Source organism: Oncorhynchus tshawytscha, linkage group LG11 (assembly GCF_018296145.1).
Source record: "Oncorhynchus tshawytscha isolate Ot180627B linkage group LG11, Otsh_v2.0, whole genome shotgun sequence".
In the NCBI taxonomy this organism is placed as follows: Eukaryota; Metazoa; Chordata; class Actinopteri; order Salmoniformes; family Salmonidae; genus Oncorhynchus; species Oncorhynchus tshawytscha.
The window spans coordinates 55,829,647-55,846,500 of NC_056439.1; the positions used below are offsets into that span (position 1 = coordinate 55,829,647).

The 16,854-nt window shown below is 46.7% G+C and overlaps 1 protein-coding gene across 1 annotated transcript in view; it reads right to left on the reverse strand.

Moving 5' to 3' along the window:
• Nucleotides 1–16,854, reverse strand: part of LOC112236362 (attractin) — a 210,999-nt gene that overhangs the window by 51,516 nt on the left and 142,629 nt on the right. Inside the window, 4 exon segments of the mRNA XM_042330405.1 lie at nucleotides 5,834–5,991; nucleotides 10,771–10,849; nucleotides 10,966–11,060; nucleotides 12,681–12,733. Of these exon segments, the coding sequence (XP_042186339.1) occupies nucleotides 5,834–5,991; nucleotides 10,771–10,849; nucleotides 10,966–11,060; nucleotides 12,681–12,733 (385 nt within the window).

The following is a 16,854-nucleotide window of genomic DNA, read 5'->3' on the forward strand; positions in this document are numbered from 1 at the left end:
GGCTGTATCACAGTGGTCTAAGGGGCACTGCATCTCAGTGCTAGAGGCATCACTACAGACCCTGGTTCAATCCCGGACTGTATCACATCAGTCTAAGGCACTGCATTTCAGTTCTAGAGGCATTACTACAGACCCTGGTTCAATCCCGGGCTGTATCACAACCAGCTGTGATCGGAAGTCTCATGGGGCAATGCACAATTTTCCCAGCGTCGTCCGGGGTAGGGGAGGGTTTGGCCGTCATTATAAATAAGAATTTGTTCTTAACTGCCTCGTTAAAAAACAGTGAAATATACACTACCGTTCAAAAGGTTGGGGTCACAGACCTCTACATGCTTTGTAAGTAGGAAAACCTGCAAAATCAGGAGTGTATCAAATACTTGTTCTCCCCACTGTGTGTAGATATTCCCTTAAAAAAAATATCTATCGTTTCCAGCTACAATAGTCATTTACAACATTAATGTCTACACTGTATTTCTGATCAATTCGATGTTATTTGAATGGACAAAAAACAAGGACATTTCTCAGTGAGCCCAAAGTTTTCAACGGAAGTGTATATATATATACAGTGGAGAGAACAAGTATTTGATAACCTGCAAAATTGGCAGCGTTTCCTACTTACAAAGCATGTAGAGGTCTGTAATTTTTATCATAGGTACACTTCAACTGCGAGAGACGGAATCTAAAACAAAAATCCAGAAAATCACATTGTATGATTTTTAAGTAAATAATTAGCATTTTATTGCATGACATAAGTATTTGATACATCAGAAAAGCAGAACTTAATATTTGGTACAGAAACCTTTGTTTAAAATTACAGAGATCATACGTTTCCTGTAGTTCTTGACCAGGTTTGCACACACTGCAGCAGGGATTTTGGTCCACTCCTCCATACAGACCTTCTCCAGATCCTTCAGGTTTCGTGGCTGTCGCTGGGCAATACGGACTTTCAGCTCCCTCCAAAGATTTTCTATTGGGTTCAGGTCTGGAGACTGGCTAGGCCACTCCAGGACCTTGAGATGCATCTTACGGAGCCACTCCCTGGCTGTGTGTTTCGGGTCGTTGTCATGCTGGAAGACCCAGCCACGACCCATCTTCAATGCTCTTACTGAGGGAAGGAGGTTGTTGGCCAAGATCTCGCGATACATGGCCCCATCCATCCTCCCCTCAATACGGTGCAGTCGTCCTGTCCCCTTTGCAGAAAAGCATCCCAAAGAATGATGTTTCCACCTCCATGCTTCATGGTTGGGATGGTGCTCTTGGGGTTGTACTCATCCTTCTTCTTCCTCCAAACACGGCGAGTGGAGTTTAGAGCAAAATGCTCTATTTTTGTCTCATCAGACCACATGACCTTCTCTCATTCCTCCTCTGGATCATCCAGATGGTCGTTGGCAAACTTCAGACGGGCCTGGACATGCGCTGGCTTGAGCAGGGGGACCTTGCGTGCGCTGCAGGATTTTAATCCATGACGGCGTAGTGTGTTACTAATGGTTTTCTTTGAGACTGTGGTCCCAGCTCTCTTCAGGTCATTGACCAGGTTCTGCCGTGTAGTTCTGGGCTGATCGCTCACCTTCCTCATGATCATTGATGCCCCACGAGGTGAGATCTTGCATGGAGCCCCAGACCGAGGGTGATTGACCGTCATCTTGAACTTCTTCCATTTTCTAATAATTGAGCCAATAGTTGTTGCCTTCTCACCAAGCCGCTTGCCTATTGTCCTGTAGCCCATCCCAGCCTTGTGCAGGTCTACAATTTTATCCCTGATGTCCTTACACAGCTCTCTGGTTTTGTCCATTGTGGAGAGGTTGGAGTCTGTTTGATTGAGTGTGTGGACAGGTGTCTTTTATACAGGTAACGAGTTCAAACAGGTGCAGTTAATACAAGTAATGAGTGGAGAACAGGAGGGTTTCTTAAAGGAAAACTAAAAGTTCTGTGAGAGACAGAATTCTTACTGGTTGGTAGGTGTTCAAATACTTATGTCATGCAATAAAATGCACATTAATTACTTAAAAATCATACAATATGATTTTCTGGATTTTTGTTTTAGATTCCGTCTCTCACAGTTGAAGTGTACCTATGATAAAAATGACAGACCTCTACATGCTTTGTAAGTAGGAAAACCTGCAAAATCGGCAGTGTTTCAAATACTTGTTCTCCCCACTGTATGTATGTATATATATATACACTGCTCAAAACAATAACACTTAAACAACACAATGTAACTCCAAGTCAATCACACTTCTGTGAAATCAAACTGTCCACTTAGGAAGCACCACTGATTGACAATACATTTCACATGCTGTTGTGCAAATGGAATAAACAGGTGGAAATTATAGGCAATTAGCAAGACACCCCCAAGAAAGGAGTGGTTCTGCAGGTGGGGACCACAGACCACTTCTCAGTTCCTATGCTTCCTGGCTGATGTTTTGGTCACTTTTGAATGCTGGCGGTGCTTTCACTCTAGTGGTAGCATGAGATGGAGTCTACAACCCACACAAGTGGCTCAGGTAGTGCAGCTCATCCAGGATGGCACATCAATGCGAGCTGTGGCAAGAAGGTTTGCTGTGTCTGTCAGCGTAGTGTCCAGAGCATGGAGGCGCTACCAGGAGACAGGCCAGTACATCAGGAGACGTGGAGGAGGCCGTAGGAGGGCAACAACCCAGCAGCAGGACCGCTACCTCCACCTTTGTGCAAGAAGGAGCAGGAGGAGCACTGCCAGAGTCCTGCAAAATGACCTCCAGCAGGCCACAAATGTGAATATGTCTGCTCAAACGGTCAGAAACAGACTCCATGAGGGCGGTATGAGGGCCCGACGTCCACAGGTGGGGGTTGTGCTTACAGCCCAACACCGTGCAGGACGTTTGGCATTTGCCAGAGAACACCAAGATTGGCAAATTCGCCACTGGCGCCCTGTGCTCGTCACAGATGAAAGCAGGTTCACACTGAGCACATGTGACAGACGTGACAGAGTCTGGAGACGACGTGGAGAATGTTCTGCTGCCTGCAACATCCTCCAGCATGACCGGTTTGGCGGTGGGTCAGTCATGGTGTGGGGTGGCATTTCTTTGGGGGGTCTCCATGTGCTCGCCAGAGGTAGCTTGACTGCCTTTAGGTACCGAGATGAGATCCTCAGACCCCTTGTGAGACCATATGCTGGTGCGGTTGGCCCTGGGTTCCTCCTAATGCAAAACAATGCTAGACCTCATGTGACTGGAGTGTGTCGCAGTTCCTGTAAGAGGAAGGCATTGATGCTATGGACTGGCCCGCCCGTTCCCCAGACCTGAATCCAATTGAGCACACACTACTGAGCCTCATTTTGACTTGTTTTAAGGACATTACATCAAAGTTGGATCAGCCTGTAGAGTGGTTTTCCAATTTAATTTTGAGTGTGACTCCAAATCCAGACCTCCGTGGGTTGATAAATTAGATTTCCATTGATAATTTTTGTGTGATTTTGTTGTCAGCACATTCAACTATGTAAAGAAAAAAGCATTTAATAAGAATATTTCATTCATTCAGATCTAGGATGTGTTATTTTAGTGTTCCCTTTCTTTTTTTGAGCAGTGTATTTCATATATATATATTTTTTAAGCGCTCTACACCCCCACACATCTAGAGGTTAGCTGCTGGAGCACCACTCTACACCCCTAGAGGTTAGCTGCTGGAGCACCACTCTACACCCCCACACATCTAGAGGTTAGCTGCTGGAGCACCACTCTACACCCCCACACATCTAGAGGTTAGCTGCTGGAGCACCACTCTACACCCCCACACATCTAGAGGTTAGCTGCTGGAGCACCACTCTATACCCCCACACATCTAGAGTTTAGCTGCTGGAGCATCACTCTACACCCCCACACATCTAGCAGATAGCTGCTGGAGCACCACTCTACACCCCCACACATCTAGAGGTTAGCTGCTGGAGCACCACTCTACACCCCCACACATCTAGAGGTTAGCTGCTGGAGCACCACTCTACACCCCCACACATCTAGAGGTTAGCTGCTGGAGCACCACTCTACACCCCCACACATCTAGAGGTTAGCTGCTGGAGCACCACTCTACACCCCCACACATCTAGAGGTTAGCTGCTGGAGCACCACTCTACACCCCCACACATCTAGAGGTTAGCTGCTGGAGCACCACTCTACACCCCCACACATCTAGAGGTTAGCTGCTGGAGCACCACTCTACACCCCCACACATCTAGAGGTTAGCTGCTGGAGCACCACTCTACACCCCCACACATCTAGAGGTTAGCTGCTGGAGCACCACTCTATACCCCCACACATCTAGAGTTTAGCTGCTGGAGCATCACTCTACACCCCCACACATCTAGCAGATAGCTGCTGGAGCACCACTCTACACCCCCACACATCTAGAGGTTAGCTGCTGGAGCACCACTCTATACCCCCACACATCTAGAGTTTAGCTGCTGGAGCATCACTCTACACCCCCACACATCTAGCAGATAGCTGCTGGAGCACCACTCTACACCCCCACACATCTAGAGGTTAGCTGCTGGAGCATCACTCTACACCCCCACATATCTAGAGGTTAGCTGCTGGAGCACCACTCTACACCCATACACATCTAGAGGTTAGCTGCTGGAGCATCACTCTACACCCCCGCACATCTAGCAGATAGTTGCTGTGCTGGAGCACCACTATACACCCCCACACATCTAGAGGTTAGCTGCTGGAGCACCACTCTACACCCCCACACATCTAGCAGATAGCTGCTGGAGCATCACTCTACACCCCCACACATCTACAGGTTAGCTGCTGGAGCATCACTCTACACCCCCACGCAGATAGCTGCTGGAGCACCACTCTACACCCCCACACATCTAGCAGATAGCTGCTGGAGCATCACTCTATACCCCACACATCTAGAGGTTAGCTGCTGGAGCACCACTCTACACCCCCACACATCTAGAGGTTAGCTGCTGGAGCACCACTATACACCCCCACACATCTAGAGGTTAGCTGCTGGAGCACCACTCTACACCCCCACACATCTAGCCGATTGCTGCTGGAGCACCACTCTACACCCCCACACATCTAGAGGTTAGCTGCTGGAGCACCACTCTACACCCCCACACATCTAGAGTTTAGCTGCTGGAGGATCACTCTACACCCCCACAGATCTAGAGGTTAGCTGCTGGAGCATCACTCTACACCCCCACACATCTAGCAGATAGCTGCTGGAGCACCACTCTACACCCCCACACATCTAGAGGTTAGCTGCTGGAGCACCACTCTACACCCCCACACATCTAGCAGATAGCTGCTGGAGCACCACTCTACACCCCCACACATCTAGAGGTTAGCTGCTGGAGCACCACTCTACACCCCCACACATCTAGAGGTTAGCTGCTGGAGCACCACTCTACACCCCCACACATCTAGAGGTTAGCTGCTGGAGCATCACTCTACACCCCCACACATCTAGAGGTTAGCTGCTGGAGCACCACTCTACACCCCCACACATCTAGAGGTTAGCTGCTGGAGCACCACTCTACACCCCCACACATCTAGAGGTTAGCTGCTGGAGCATCATTCTACACCCCCACACATCTAGAGGTTAGCTGCTGGAGCACCACTCAACACCCCCACACATCTAGAGGTTAGCTGCTGGAGCACCACTCTACACACCCACACATCTAGCAGATAGCTGCTGGAGCACCACTCTACACCCCCACACATCTAGAGGTTAGCTGCTGGAGCACCACTCTACACCCCCACACATCTAGCAGATAGCTGCTGGAGCATCACTCTACACCCCCACACATCGGAGGGGGTGGGGTTGGGGGTGTGTGTCTCATGTCACCTACTTGTATCTTGATGGGCCAGGTGAAGTTGCTGACATAGACGAAGAAGGTGATGTTTGGGTTGTTGCGGAAGTCAAAGTTCTCGTTGGAGAAACTGTCTTTAAACTCCTTAATGTTACTCCTGGAGATGATTGGGATCTCCTCGCCTGTCTGAGTACCTGCTTTGGGATGACGGGGGGAGAGAGAGAAAGAACACATTTTTTCAGTGGACATATCATCAACACATCACACCAAGGTTGAGAGAAACCCATCTTAATTACTCACTAGTAGAAGTTTGGTAGAAGTTTTCATTTTCTAATAACACTTTGAATTGAGGTGTGTTCATTCATTCATTACCATCAAAGTAGTCATTTTTTACTTTTGCGGACAATACATTTCTTTGAACATTTCTGACCCAGACAAAATTCCCCAAGCACTTCGCAAGTGCATTTCAAGTCAGACATTTGCTTCATGTGCCGTCAGAACAGGATCTGCACACGTGTTCACATTTTCTGTCTGTTGCCCGCATTGCAGTCATTGTTTTCGTTACCAATGTTAACTTTGGAAATGTGTGAGTTTCTAACAAAGTAAGTGCCTTAATCCGTTATAATAGTATCTGCATGGCGTTTCTAATGTAGCTCACTGTATGAAGGGAGCATAATATATTTGTATATATTCCCTGTAAAACAATGCTAATTGCCTCGGAGAAGTATTAGCGTGTGTTGTATTTCGAAGCTACCCTGGCCTTACGACTCCTAAGTGGCGCAGATGTCTAAGGCACAGCGTCTCAGTGCTAGAGGTGTCACTACAGACACCCTGGTTCAAATCCAGGCTGCGTTTCTATCAAAAGTAAGTGCCTTTATTACATGAATCGTTTGTCATTTTTATGTGAACTGCACGTCCAAATACAAAAAAGACCTTGTTCATCTGTTAGTTGGCGATGAACATTGAGCGGTAATCAGATGGAAAAATCTTATGCAACTTGGTCGTTTTCTGAGTGCATTCCAGAAAGCTGTTTATCATGTCCGCCCTATCCACTGCCTCCATTTTAACGTTATAGTCAAGTACACAGTGTGGTTTAATCTCTCTCTCCCGTCAGGTGGTCCACCTTCCCTGTGGCCGACATGGTTGCTGTATGGACAGTGGAGAGGACGTCTCGTTTGTCATGCCACTTTACTGCCAGCTGTTGACCGTTCCACTCCCCTCCACCTCCCCTCTCTGCATCTGAATGCCGGCATCCCCTTCCTGTTCGACCTGACTGTGCCACAGGCCCCTGTGCTGTTGGAGAGCAGATGCTGGAAGAGTGTGGAACTGCTGTAACAATACATACAGTTGAAGTCGGAAATTTTAAATGTACATATACCTTGGCCAAATACATTTAAACTCCATTTTTCACAATCCCCTTTTCACATTCCCTGTTTAGGTCAGTTAGGATCACCACAGAATAACAGCAGAGAGAATGATTTATTTCAGCTTTTATTTCTTTCATCACATTCCCAGTGGGTCAGAAGTTTACATACACTCAATTAGTATTTGGTAGCATTGAATTAAATTGTTTAACTTGGGTCAAACGTTTCGGGTAGCCTTCCACAAGCTTCCCACAATAAATTGGGTGAATTTTGTCCCATTCCTCCTGACAGAGCTGGTGTAACTGAGTCAGGTTTGTAGCCCACGCTTTGTCAGTTCTGCCAACAAATTTTCTATAGGATTGAGGTCAGGGCTTTGTGATGGCCACTCCAATACCTTGACTTTGTTGTCCTCAAGCCATTTTGCCACAACTTTGTAAGTATGCTTGGGGTCATTGTCCATTTGGAAGACGCATTTGCGACCAAGCTTCAACTTCCTGACAGATGTCTTGAGATGTTGCTTCAATATATCATCATAATTTTCCTCCCTCACGATGGCATCTATTTGGTGAAGTGCACCAGTCCCTCCTGCAGCAAAGCACCCCCACAACCTGATGCTGCCACCCCCATGCTTTACGGTTGGGACGGTGCAACCTGTAGACTGGCTTTTTATGGCGGTTTTGGAGTAGTGGCTTCTTCCTTGCTGAGCGGCCTTTCAGGTGATGTTGATATAGGACTCATTTTACTGTGGATATAGATACTTTTGTACCTGTTTCCTCCAGCATCTTCACAAGGTCCTTTGCTGTTGTTCTGGGATGGATTTGCACTTTTCGCACCAAAGTACGTTCATCTCTAGGAGACAGAATGTGTCTCCTTCCTGAGCGGTATGACGGCTGTGTGGTCCCATGGTGTTTATACTTGTGTACTACTATACAGATGAAGTTGGTACCTTCAGGCATTTGGAAATGGCTCCCCTGGATGAACCAGACTTGTGGAAGTCTACACTTTTTTTCTGAGGTCTTGGCTGATTTCTTTAGATTTTTCCATGATGTCAAGCAAAGAGGCACTGAGTTTGAAGGTAGGCCTTGAAATACATCCGCAGGTACACCTCCAATTGACAAATGATATCAATTAGCCTATCAGAAGCTTCTAAAGCCATGACATAATGTTCTAAGCTGTTTAAAGGCACCGTCAACTTAGTGTATGTAATCTTATGACGCACTGGAATTGTGATACAGTGAATTATAAGTGAAATAATCTGTCTGTAAACAATTGTTGGAAAAATGACTTGTGTCATGCACAAAGTAGATGTCCTAACTGACTTGCCAAAACTATAGTTTGTTCACAAGACATTTGTGGAGTGGTTGAAAAACGATTTTTAATGACTTTTTAATGACAACCTAAGTGTATGTGAACTTCTGACTTCAACTGTACAAAGAGTGTCCCTTGCTGAGATGAGGAGCCACGGACCCCCCAACGGTGGCAAAGAAGGGAGTTGCAAACATAGGATCTGAGCTCCAGTATTCTCTTAGGGAGTTCTTCTTTACTATCCCCATGGGAATGATTGTCAACAGGAAGGTATACATTTCACTAATTGTGGTTGTCAACCATTTAGCGAGTTTCCCCCTCACTCCTGACTCTCTCTTCTCCTGTAGCTCCAAGGTATAGTGTTTGGTCTCCTCTACTATGTCTCCCACCAGCTCCTCTGTCAGAAACAACTTGAAGCACTCTGCCTCAGAGGGAAATGGGAAGGGGATTTGCACTCCAGACTGGGACACATCAAAGCAAACAGCAGGGCCAGGAGGGGTGAAATGGCTGGAGGCCTTCCAGCTACCACAGACCTCCTGTACTTCATCCACTGTCTGTCTGCCTCCATCACCAACAGCATCTTCAAAGGGAACTTCGTCAGTGGACAAGGAGTCCTCAGATTCAGGGTTCTCAATGGCTACAAGGTTGGGGGGCAGCTCTTCACTGTCAGAATCGGATTCCTGACTTTCATACTCAGACTAATTGTCAGAATTTAAAAGAATATCCAGAATTTCCACATTGGTGAGTTGTCTCCTTTTGAAAGACATTGCTAATGCTACAGCTTAGCTCACCAGCTACATACATAAACAACAACACTGGCTCAGAGTGGGAGGTTACGTGGTTGACTGCCGGCACGCGCCACTTTTATCAATATATCACTATCACCATAAAATGTTTTGTGGTAAATATTTATATATTTAATGTTTTATTCATTTGTTTTCAATTACCGGTGACAAATCAAATCATTCCGATTCTTGCATAGATTGTTATGGGCACATATTATGTGTGTAAAATACGTTTTTGAAGTTTGTACTGATTATGATGAGCTAAGCTAATTCCAGCTGTGTGTGGAGCCATGTTTGTTGACATACAGTGCATTCTGGGTTTCACGTAATCGTCTGTCGGACCAAAGATGTTATAAAAAAATTAGGTGAGTAAAGGTTCATAGTTTTTTTTGAGAACTCCGGAAATGAATGGTGGGATGTGAACGATGGTAGACGACTCACCCCCTTCAACATGCATACAATAAACAGACTAAAATCATCTTGTCTTCTCTTATTATCTTTGGTTTCTGTGAGCGAAAACAAAGCATGGCTGCGTAGAGAAACTACTCATTGTCGGATTACTTTCGTTTTCTAGAGAGTGGTGAGCTCACCCGTGATGTGATTAATTATAAATAGTCTAAAAGTTCATTCATTTTGTAGTTTATGTCAGCTGAGAGATCTAAAAATATGACTGCTTGTGTTACGTCAATCTATCCCCAGCTAGCGCTAGGACAAATGTAGTCAACATTTTCAGGTTTGGATGATTGTGTTCTGCTGTAGATATTTCTGTGAATGTCTGAACATTGCATCCAAAAATAAACTGCTCATATTCTGGACATTACTTTGTAAGGACTGTGTTTGTGGAAAATGTTTCTGAAAAAACAGTGTGGCCAGCTCAAATGCTGACTGTTGCATCATTCAAAACTTTTAAAAAATGCTCTAAATGAGCGTTCTAATCACACCGGTGTGATCAAACGCTCCAGGGACCATTGTAGAATAATCACACCCGTGTGATGGTACATGTGACAGGGTTAAGGATCCCAATTAGTTCCTGCCAAGGCAGCAGCTACTCTTTCTGGGGTTTATTATGGATCCCCATTAGTTCCTGCCAAGGCAGCAGCTACTCTTCCTGGGGTTTATTATGGATCCCCATTAGTTCCTGCCAAGGCAGCAGCTACTCTTCCTGGGGTTTATTATGGATCCCCATTAGTTCCTGCCAAGGCAGCAGCTACTCTTCCTGGGGTTTATTATGGATCCCCATTAGTTCCTGCCAAGGCAGCAGCAGCTACTCTTTCTGGGGTTTATTATGGATCCCCATTAGTTCCTGCCAAGGCAGCAGCTACTCTTTCTGGGGTTTATTATGGATCCCCATTAGTTCCTGTCAAGGCAGCAGCTACTCTTCCTGGGGTTTATTCTAAAAGAGTATTAAATTGTGTTACCTGTGAAGGTGTATTTAGGTGTGTTACCTGTGAAGGTATGTTAAGGTGTTACCTGTGAAGGTATGTTAAGGTGTTACCTGTGGAGCTGTGTTAAGGTGTGTTACCTGTGAAGCTGGCGGCCCAGGTGATGTTGAGGTTGAAGTTTTTGGAGGCGTTAATGAAAACAACCAGATCACGATTCTGCTACGGAGGAGAGAGGGATGAGGAGATAAATAATCTGACCGTAACCCTAAACCCTACTTCCTCGGGCATGGCCGGACCCCTGACCTCTAACCCCAGCAGTATGGGTGTGGTCCTACCTCCTCGGGTGTTGCTACAAAGTTGATGGCGGTGTAGTAGCGGTCGTCCTCCTGAGACAGACTGAAGGTGAACTGGTAGTCTATCAGCAGGGTGTCTGGTAGGGAGATAAACACAGCTACATGTTAGAACAGCGGTCCACTCTCCTCTTCATAGATATTTTAGTTATGTAGCAGATGCTCTTATCCAGAGCGATTTCCAGGAGCCATTAGGGTTAAATGCCTTGCTCAAGGACACATCAAAATATGTTTCACCTTGTTGGCTTGGGATTGGAACCAGTGACCTTTGGGTTAGTGGCCCAACGCGCTAATCGTTACTGGCACAACGCTCTACAGCATTTCCCTTTCAACATCAACTTACTGAAGGTACGTGGTTGTGGACAATTGCTATTAAAGGGTAACTCCGCCACTATTCAAACTCATTCATTATCTACAGCACCAAACCAGTCTACATACACCACATGGCCAACAGTATGGGGACACCTGCGGTCTAAGATCTCATTCCAAAATAATGGCCTTTAATATAGAGTTGGTCCCCCTTTACTGCTATAACAGCCTCCATTCTTCTGGGAAGGCTTTAATATAGAGTTGGTCCCCTCTTTGCTACTATAACAGCCTCCACTCTTCTGGGAAGGCGATGTTCTACTCTGAAGGACTCAGCGCGATGTTCTACTCTGAAGGACTCAGCGCGATGTTCTACTCTGAAGGACTCAGCGCGATGTTCTACTCTGAAGGACTCAGCGCGATGTTCTACTCTGAAGGACTCAGCGTGATGTTCTACTCTGAAGGACTCAGCGTGATGTTCTACTCTGAAGGACTCAGCGTGATGTTCTACTCTGAAGGACTCAGCAACAGCGCAATGTTCCACTCTGAAGGACTCAGCCTTAGCGTGATGTTCTACTCTGAAGGAATCAGCCTCAGCGTGATGTTCTACTCGGAAGGACTCAGCGTGATGTTCTACTCTGAAGGACTCAGCGTGATGTTCTACTCTGAAGGACTCAGCGTGATGTTCTACTCTGAAGGACTCAGCAACAGCGCGATGTTCTACTCTGAAGGACTCAGCCTCAGCGCGATGTTCTACTCTGAAGGACTCAGCCTCAGCGTGATGTTCTACTCGGAAGGACTCAGCCTCAGCGTGATGTTCTACTCTGAAGGACTCAGCGTGATGTTCTACTCTGAAGGACTCAGCAACAGCGCGATGTTCTACTCTGAAGGACTCAGCAACAGCGTGATGTTCTACTCTGAAGAACTCAGCCTCAGCGTGATGTTCTACTCGGAAGGACTCAGCCTCAGCGTGATGTTCTACTCGGAAGGACTCAGCGTGATGTTCTACTCTGAAGGACTCAGCGTGATGTTCTACTCTGAAGGACTCAGCGTGATGTTCTACTCTGAAGGACTCAGCGTGATGTTCTACTCTGAAGGACTCAGCGTGATGTTCTACTCTGAAGGACTCAGCGTGATGTTCTACTCTGAAGGACTCAGCGTGATGTTCTACTCTGAAGGACTCAGCGTGATGTTCTACTCTGAAGGACTCAGCGTGATGTTCTACTCTGAAGGACTCAGCGTGATGTTCTACTCTGAAGGACTCAGCGTGATGTTCTACTCTGAAGGACTCAGCCTCAGCATTATGTTCTACTCTGAAGGACTCAGTGTGACGTTCTACTCTGAAGGACTAGGCGTGATGTTCTACTCTGAAGGTAGATTAGAGTTCCACTTACAGTAACAGGTTCCTTTCAGAGGGTTTCCTTGGTAACGGTTCTCCACCTCACACCTGAAGGAAAACGGAGGAAAGGGAATAAAAGAGGAGAGGGATTTCATTTTGAAACAACAACGTGAAGGTAAATCAATAACTTAAATCAATGCTTCTGTGACTTCACAACTGACTATGAAACCATGCAGTCAATGACAACACAGCGGAGAAGGAACATAATGACAGAAAGAGAAGTGAAAGGAAAGACAGAATGAAAAGAATAAGTAGGTCGACATATACTGAGTCAGTCATACAGGTGGTAGTGGTCTGAACTGTACTGAGTCAGTCATACAGGTGGTAGTGGTCTGAACTGTACTGAGTCAGTCATACAGGTGGTAGTGGTCTGAACTGTACTGAGTCAGTCATACAGGTGGTAGTGGTCTGAACTGTGCTGAGTCAGTCATACAGGTGGTAGTGGTCTGAACTGTGCTGAGTCAGTCAGTCATACAGGTGGTAGTGGTCTGAACTGTACTGAGTCAGTCATACAGGTGGTAGTGGTCTGAACTGTACTGAGTCAGTCATACAGGTGGTAGTGGTCTGAACTGTGCTGAGTCAGTCATACAGGTGGTAGTGGTCTGAACTGTGCTGAGTCAGTCAGTCATACAGGTGGTAGTGGTCTGAACTGTACTGAGTCAGTCATACAGGTGGTAGTGGTCTGAACTGTACTGAGTCAGTCAGTCATACAGGTGGTAGTGGTCTGAACTGTGCTGAGTCAGTCAGTCATACAGGTGGTAGTGGTCTGAAATGTACTGAGTCAGTCATACAGGTGGTAGTGGTCTGAACTGTACTGAGTCAGTCATACAGGTGGTAGTGGTCTGAACTGTACTGAGTCAGTCATACAGGTGGTAGTGGTCTGAACTGTACTGAGTCAGTCATACAGGTGGTAGTGGTCTGAACTGTACTGAGTCAGTCATACAGGTGGTAGTGGTCTGAACTGTACTGAGTCAGTCATACAGGTGGTAGTGGTCTGAACTGTACTGAGTCAGTCATACAGGTGGTAGTGGTCTGAACTGTACTGAGTCAGTCATACAGGTGGTAGTGGTCTGAACTGTGCTGAGTCAGTCATACAGGTGGTAGTGGTCTGAACTGTACTGAGTCAGTCATACAGGTGGTAGTGGTCTGAACTGTACTGAGTCAGTCAGTCAGTCATACGGGTGGTAGTGGTCTGAACTGTACTGAGTCAGTCATACAGGTGGTAGTGGTCTGAACTGTACTGAGTCAGTCAGTCAGTCATACAGGTGGTAGTGGTCTGAACTGTACTGAGTCAGTCATACAGGTGGTAGTGGTCTGAACTGTGCTGAGTCAGTCATACAGGTGGTAGTGGTCTGAACTGTACTGAGTCAGTCATACAGGTGGTAGTGGTCTGAACTGTACTGAGTCAGTCATACAGGTGGTAGTGGTCTGAACTGTACTGAGTCAGTCATACAGGTGGTAGTGGTCTGAACTGTACTGAGTCAGTCATACAGGTGGTAGTGGTCTGAACTGTGCTGAGTCAGTCATACAGGTGGTAGTGGTCTGAACTGTGCTGAGTCAGTCAGTCATACAGGTGGTAGTGGTCTGAACTGTACTGAGTCAGTCATACAGGTGGTAGTGGTCTGAACTGTACTGAGTCAGTCATACAGGTGGTAGTGGTCTGAACTGTGCTGAGTCAGTCATACAGGTGGTAGTGGTCTGAACTGTGCTGAGTCAGTCAGTCATACAGGTGGTAGTGGTCTGAACTGTACTGAGTCAGTCATACAGGTGGTAGTGGTCTGAACTGTACTGAGTCAGTCAGTCATACAGGTGGTAGTGGTCTGAACTGTGCTGAGTCAGTCAGTCATACAGGTGGTAGTGGTCTGAAATGTACTGAGTCAGTCATACAGGTGGTAGTGGTCTGAACTGTACTGAGTCAGTCATACAGGTGGTAGTGGTCTGAACTGTACTGAGTCAGTCATACAGGTGGTAGTGGTCTGAACTGTACTGAGTCAGTCATACAGGTGGTAGTGGTCTGAACTGTACTGAGTCAGTCATACAGGTGGTAGTGGTCTGAACTGTACTGAGTCAGTCATACAGGTGGTAGTGGTCTGAACTGTACTGAGTCAGTCATACAGGTGGTAGTGGTCTGAACTGTACTGAGTCAGTCATACAGGTGGTAGTGGTCTGAACTGTGCTGAGTCAGTCATACAGGTGGTAGTGGTCTGAACTGTACTGAGTCAGTCATACAGGTGGTAGTGGTCTGAACTGTACTGAGTCAGTCAGTCAGTCATACGGGTGGTAGTGGTCTGAACTGTACTGAGTCAGTCATACAGGTGGTAGTGGTCTGAACTGTACTGAGTCAGTCAGTCAGTCATACAGGTGGTAGTGGTCTGAACTGTACTGAGTCAGTCATACAGGTGGTAGTGGTCTGAACTGTGCTGAGTCAGTCATACAGGTGGTAGTGGTCTGAACTGTACTGAGTCAGTCATACAGGTGGTAGTGGTCTGAACTGTACTGAGTCAGTCAGTCAGTCATACGGGTGGTAGTGGTCTGAACTGTACTGAGTCAGTCATACAGGTGGTAGTGGTCTGAACTGTACTGAGTCAGTCATACAGGTGGTAGTGGTCTGAACTGTACTGAGTCAGTCATACAGGTGGTAGTGGTCTGAACTGTGCTGAGTCAGTCATACAGGTGGTAGTGGTCTGAACTGTGCTGAGTCAGTCATACAGGTGGTAGTGGTCTGAACTGTACTGAGTCAGTCATACAGGTGGTAGTGGTCTGAACTGTACTGAGTCAGTCAGTCAGTCATACGGGTGGTAGTGGTCTGAACTGTACTGAGTCAGTCATACAGGTGGTAGTGGTCTGAACTGTACTGAGTCAGTCATACAGGTGGTAGTGGTCTGAACTGTACTGAGTCAGTCATACAGGTGGTAGTGGTCTGAACTGTACTGAGTCAGTCAGTCATACAGGTGGTAGTGGTCTGAACTGTACTGAGTCAGTCAGTCATACAGGTGGTAGTGGTCTGAACTGTACTGAGTCAGTCAGTCAGTCATACGGGTGGTAGTGGTCTGAACTGTACTGAGTCAGTCATACAGGTGGTAGTGGTCTGAACTGTACTGAGTCAGTCATACAGGTGGTAGTGGTCTGAACTGTACTGAGTCAGTCATACAGGTGGTAGTGGTCTGAACTGTACTGAGTCAGTCAGTCATACAGGTGGTAGTGGTCTGAACTGTACTGAGTCAGTCAGTCATACAGGTGGTAGTGGTCTGAACTGTACTGAGTCAGTCATACAGGTGGTGGTGGTCTGAACTGTACTGAGTCAGTCATACAGGTGGTAGTGGTCTGAACTGTACTGAGTCAGTCAGTCATACAGGTGGTAGTGGTCTGAACTGTACTGAGTCAGTCATACAGGTGGTAGTGGTCTGAACTGTACTGAGTCAGTCATACAGGTGGTAGTGGTCTGAACTGTACTGAGTCAGTCATACAGGTGGTGGTGGTCTGAACTGTACTGAGTCAGTCATACAGGTGGTAGTGGTCTGAACTGTACTGAGTCAGTCATACAGGTGGTAGTGGTCTGAACTGTACTGAGTCAGTCACACACGTGGTAGTGGTCTGAACTGTACTGAGTCAGTCATACAGGTGGTAGTGGTCTGAACTGTACTGAGTCAGTCATACAGGTGGTAGTGGTCTGAACTGTACTGAGTCAGTCATACAGGTGGTAGTGGTCTGAACTGTACTGAGTCAGTCAGTCAGTCAGTCATACGGGTGGTAGTGGTCTGAACTGTACTGAGTCAGTCATACAGGTGGTAGTGGTCTGAACTGTACTGAGTCAGTCATACAGGTGGTAGTGGTCTGAACTGTACTGAGTCAGTCAGTCATACGGGTGGTAGTGGTCTGAACTGTACTGAGTCAGTCAGTCAGTCATACGGGTGGTAGTGGTCTGAACTGTACTGAGTCAGTCATACAGGTGGTAGTGGTCTGAACTGTACTGAGTCAGTCATACAGGTGGTAGTGGTCTGAACTGTACTGAGTCAGTCATACAGGTGGTAGTGGTCTGAACTGTACTGAGTCAGTCAGTCATACAGGTGGTAGTGGTCTGAACTGTACTGAGTCAGTCAGTCATACAGGTGGTAGTGGTCTGAACTGTACTGAGTCAGTCATACAGGTGGTGGTGGTCTGAACTGTAC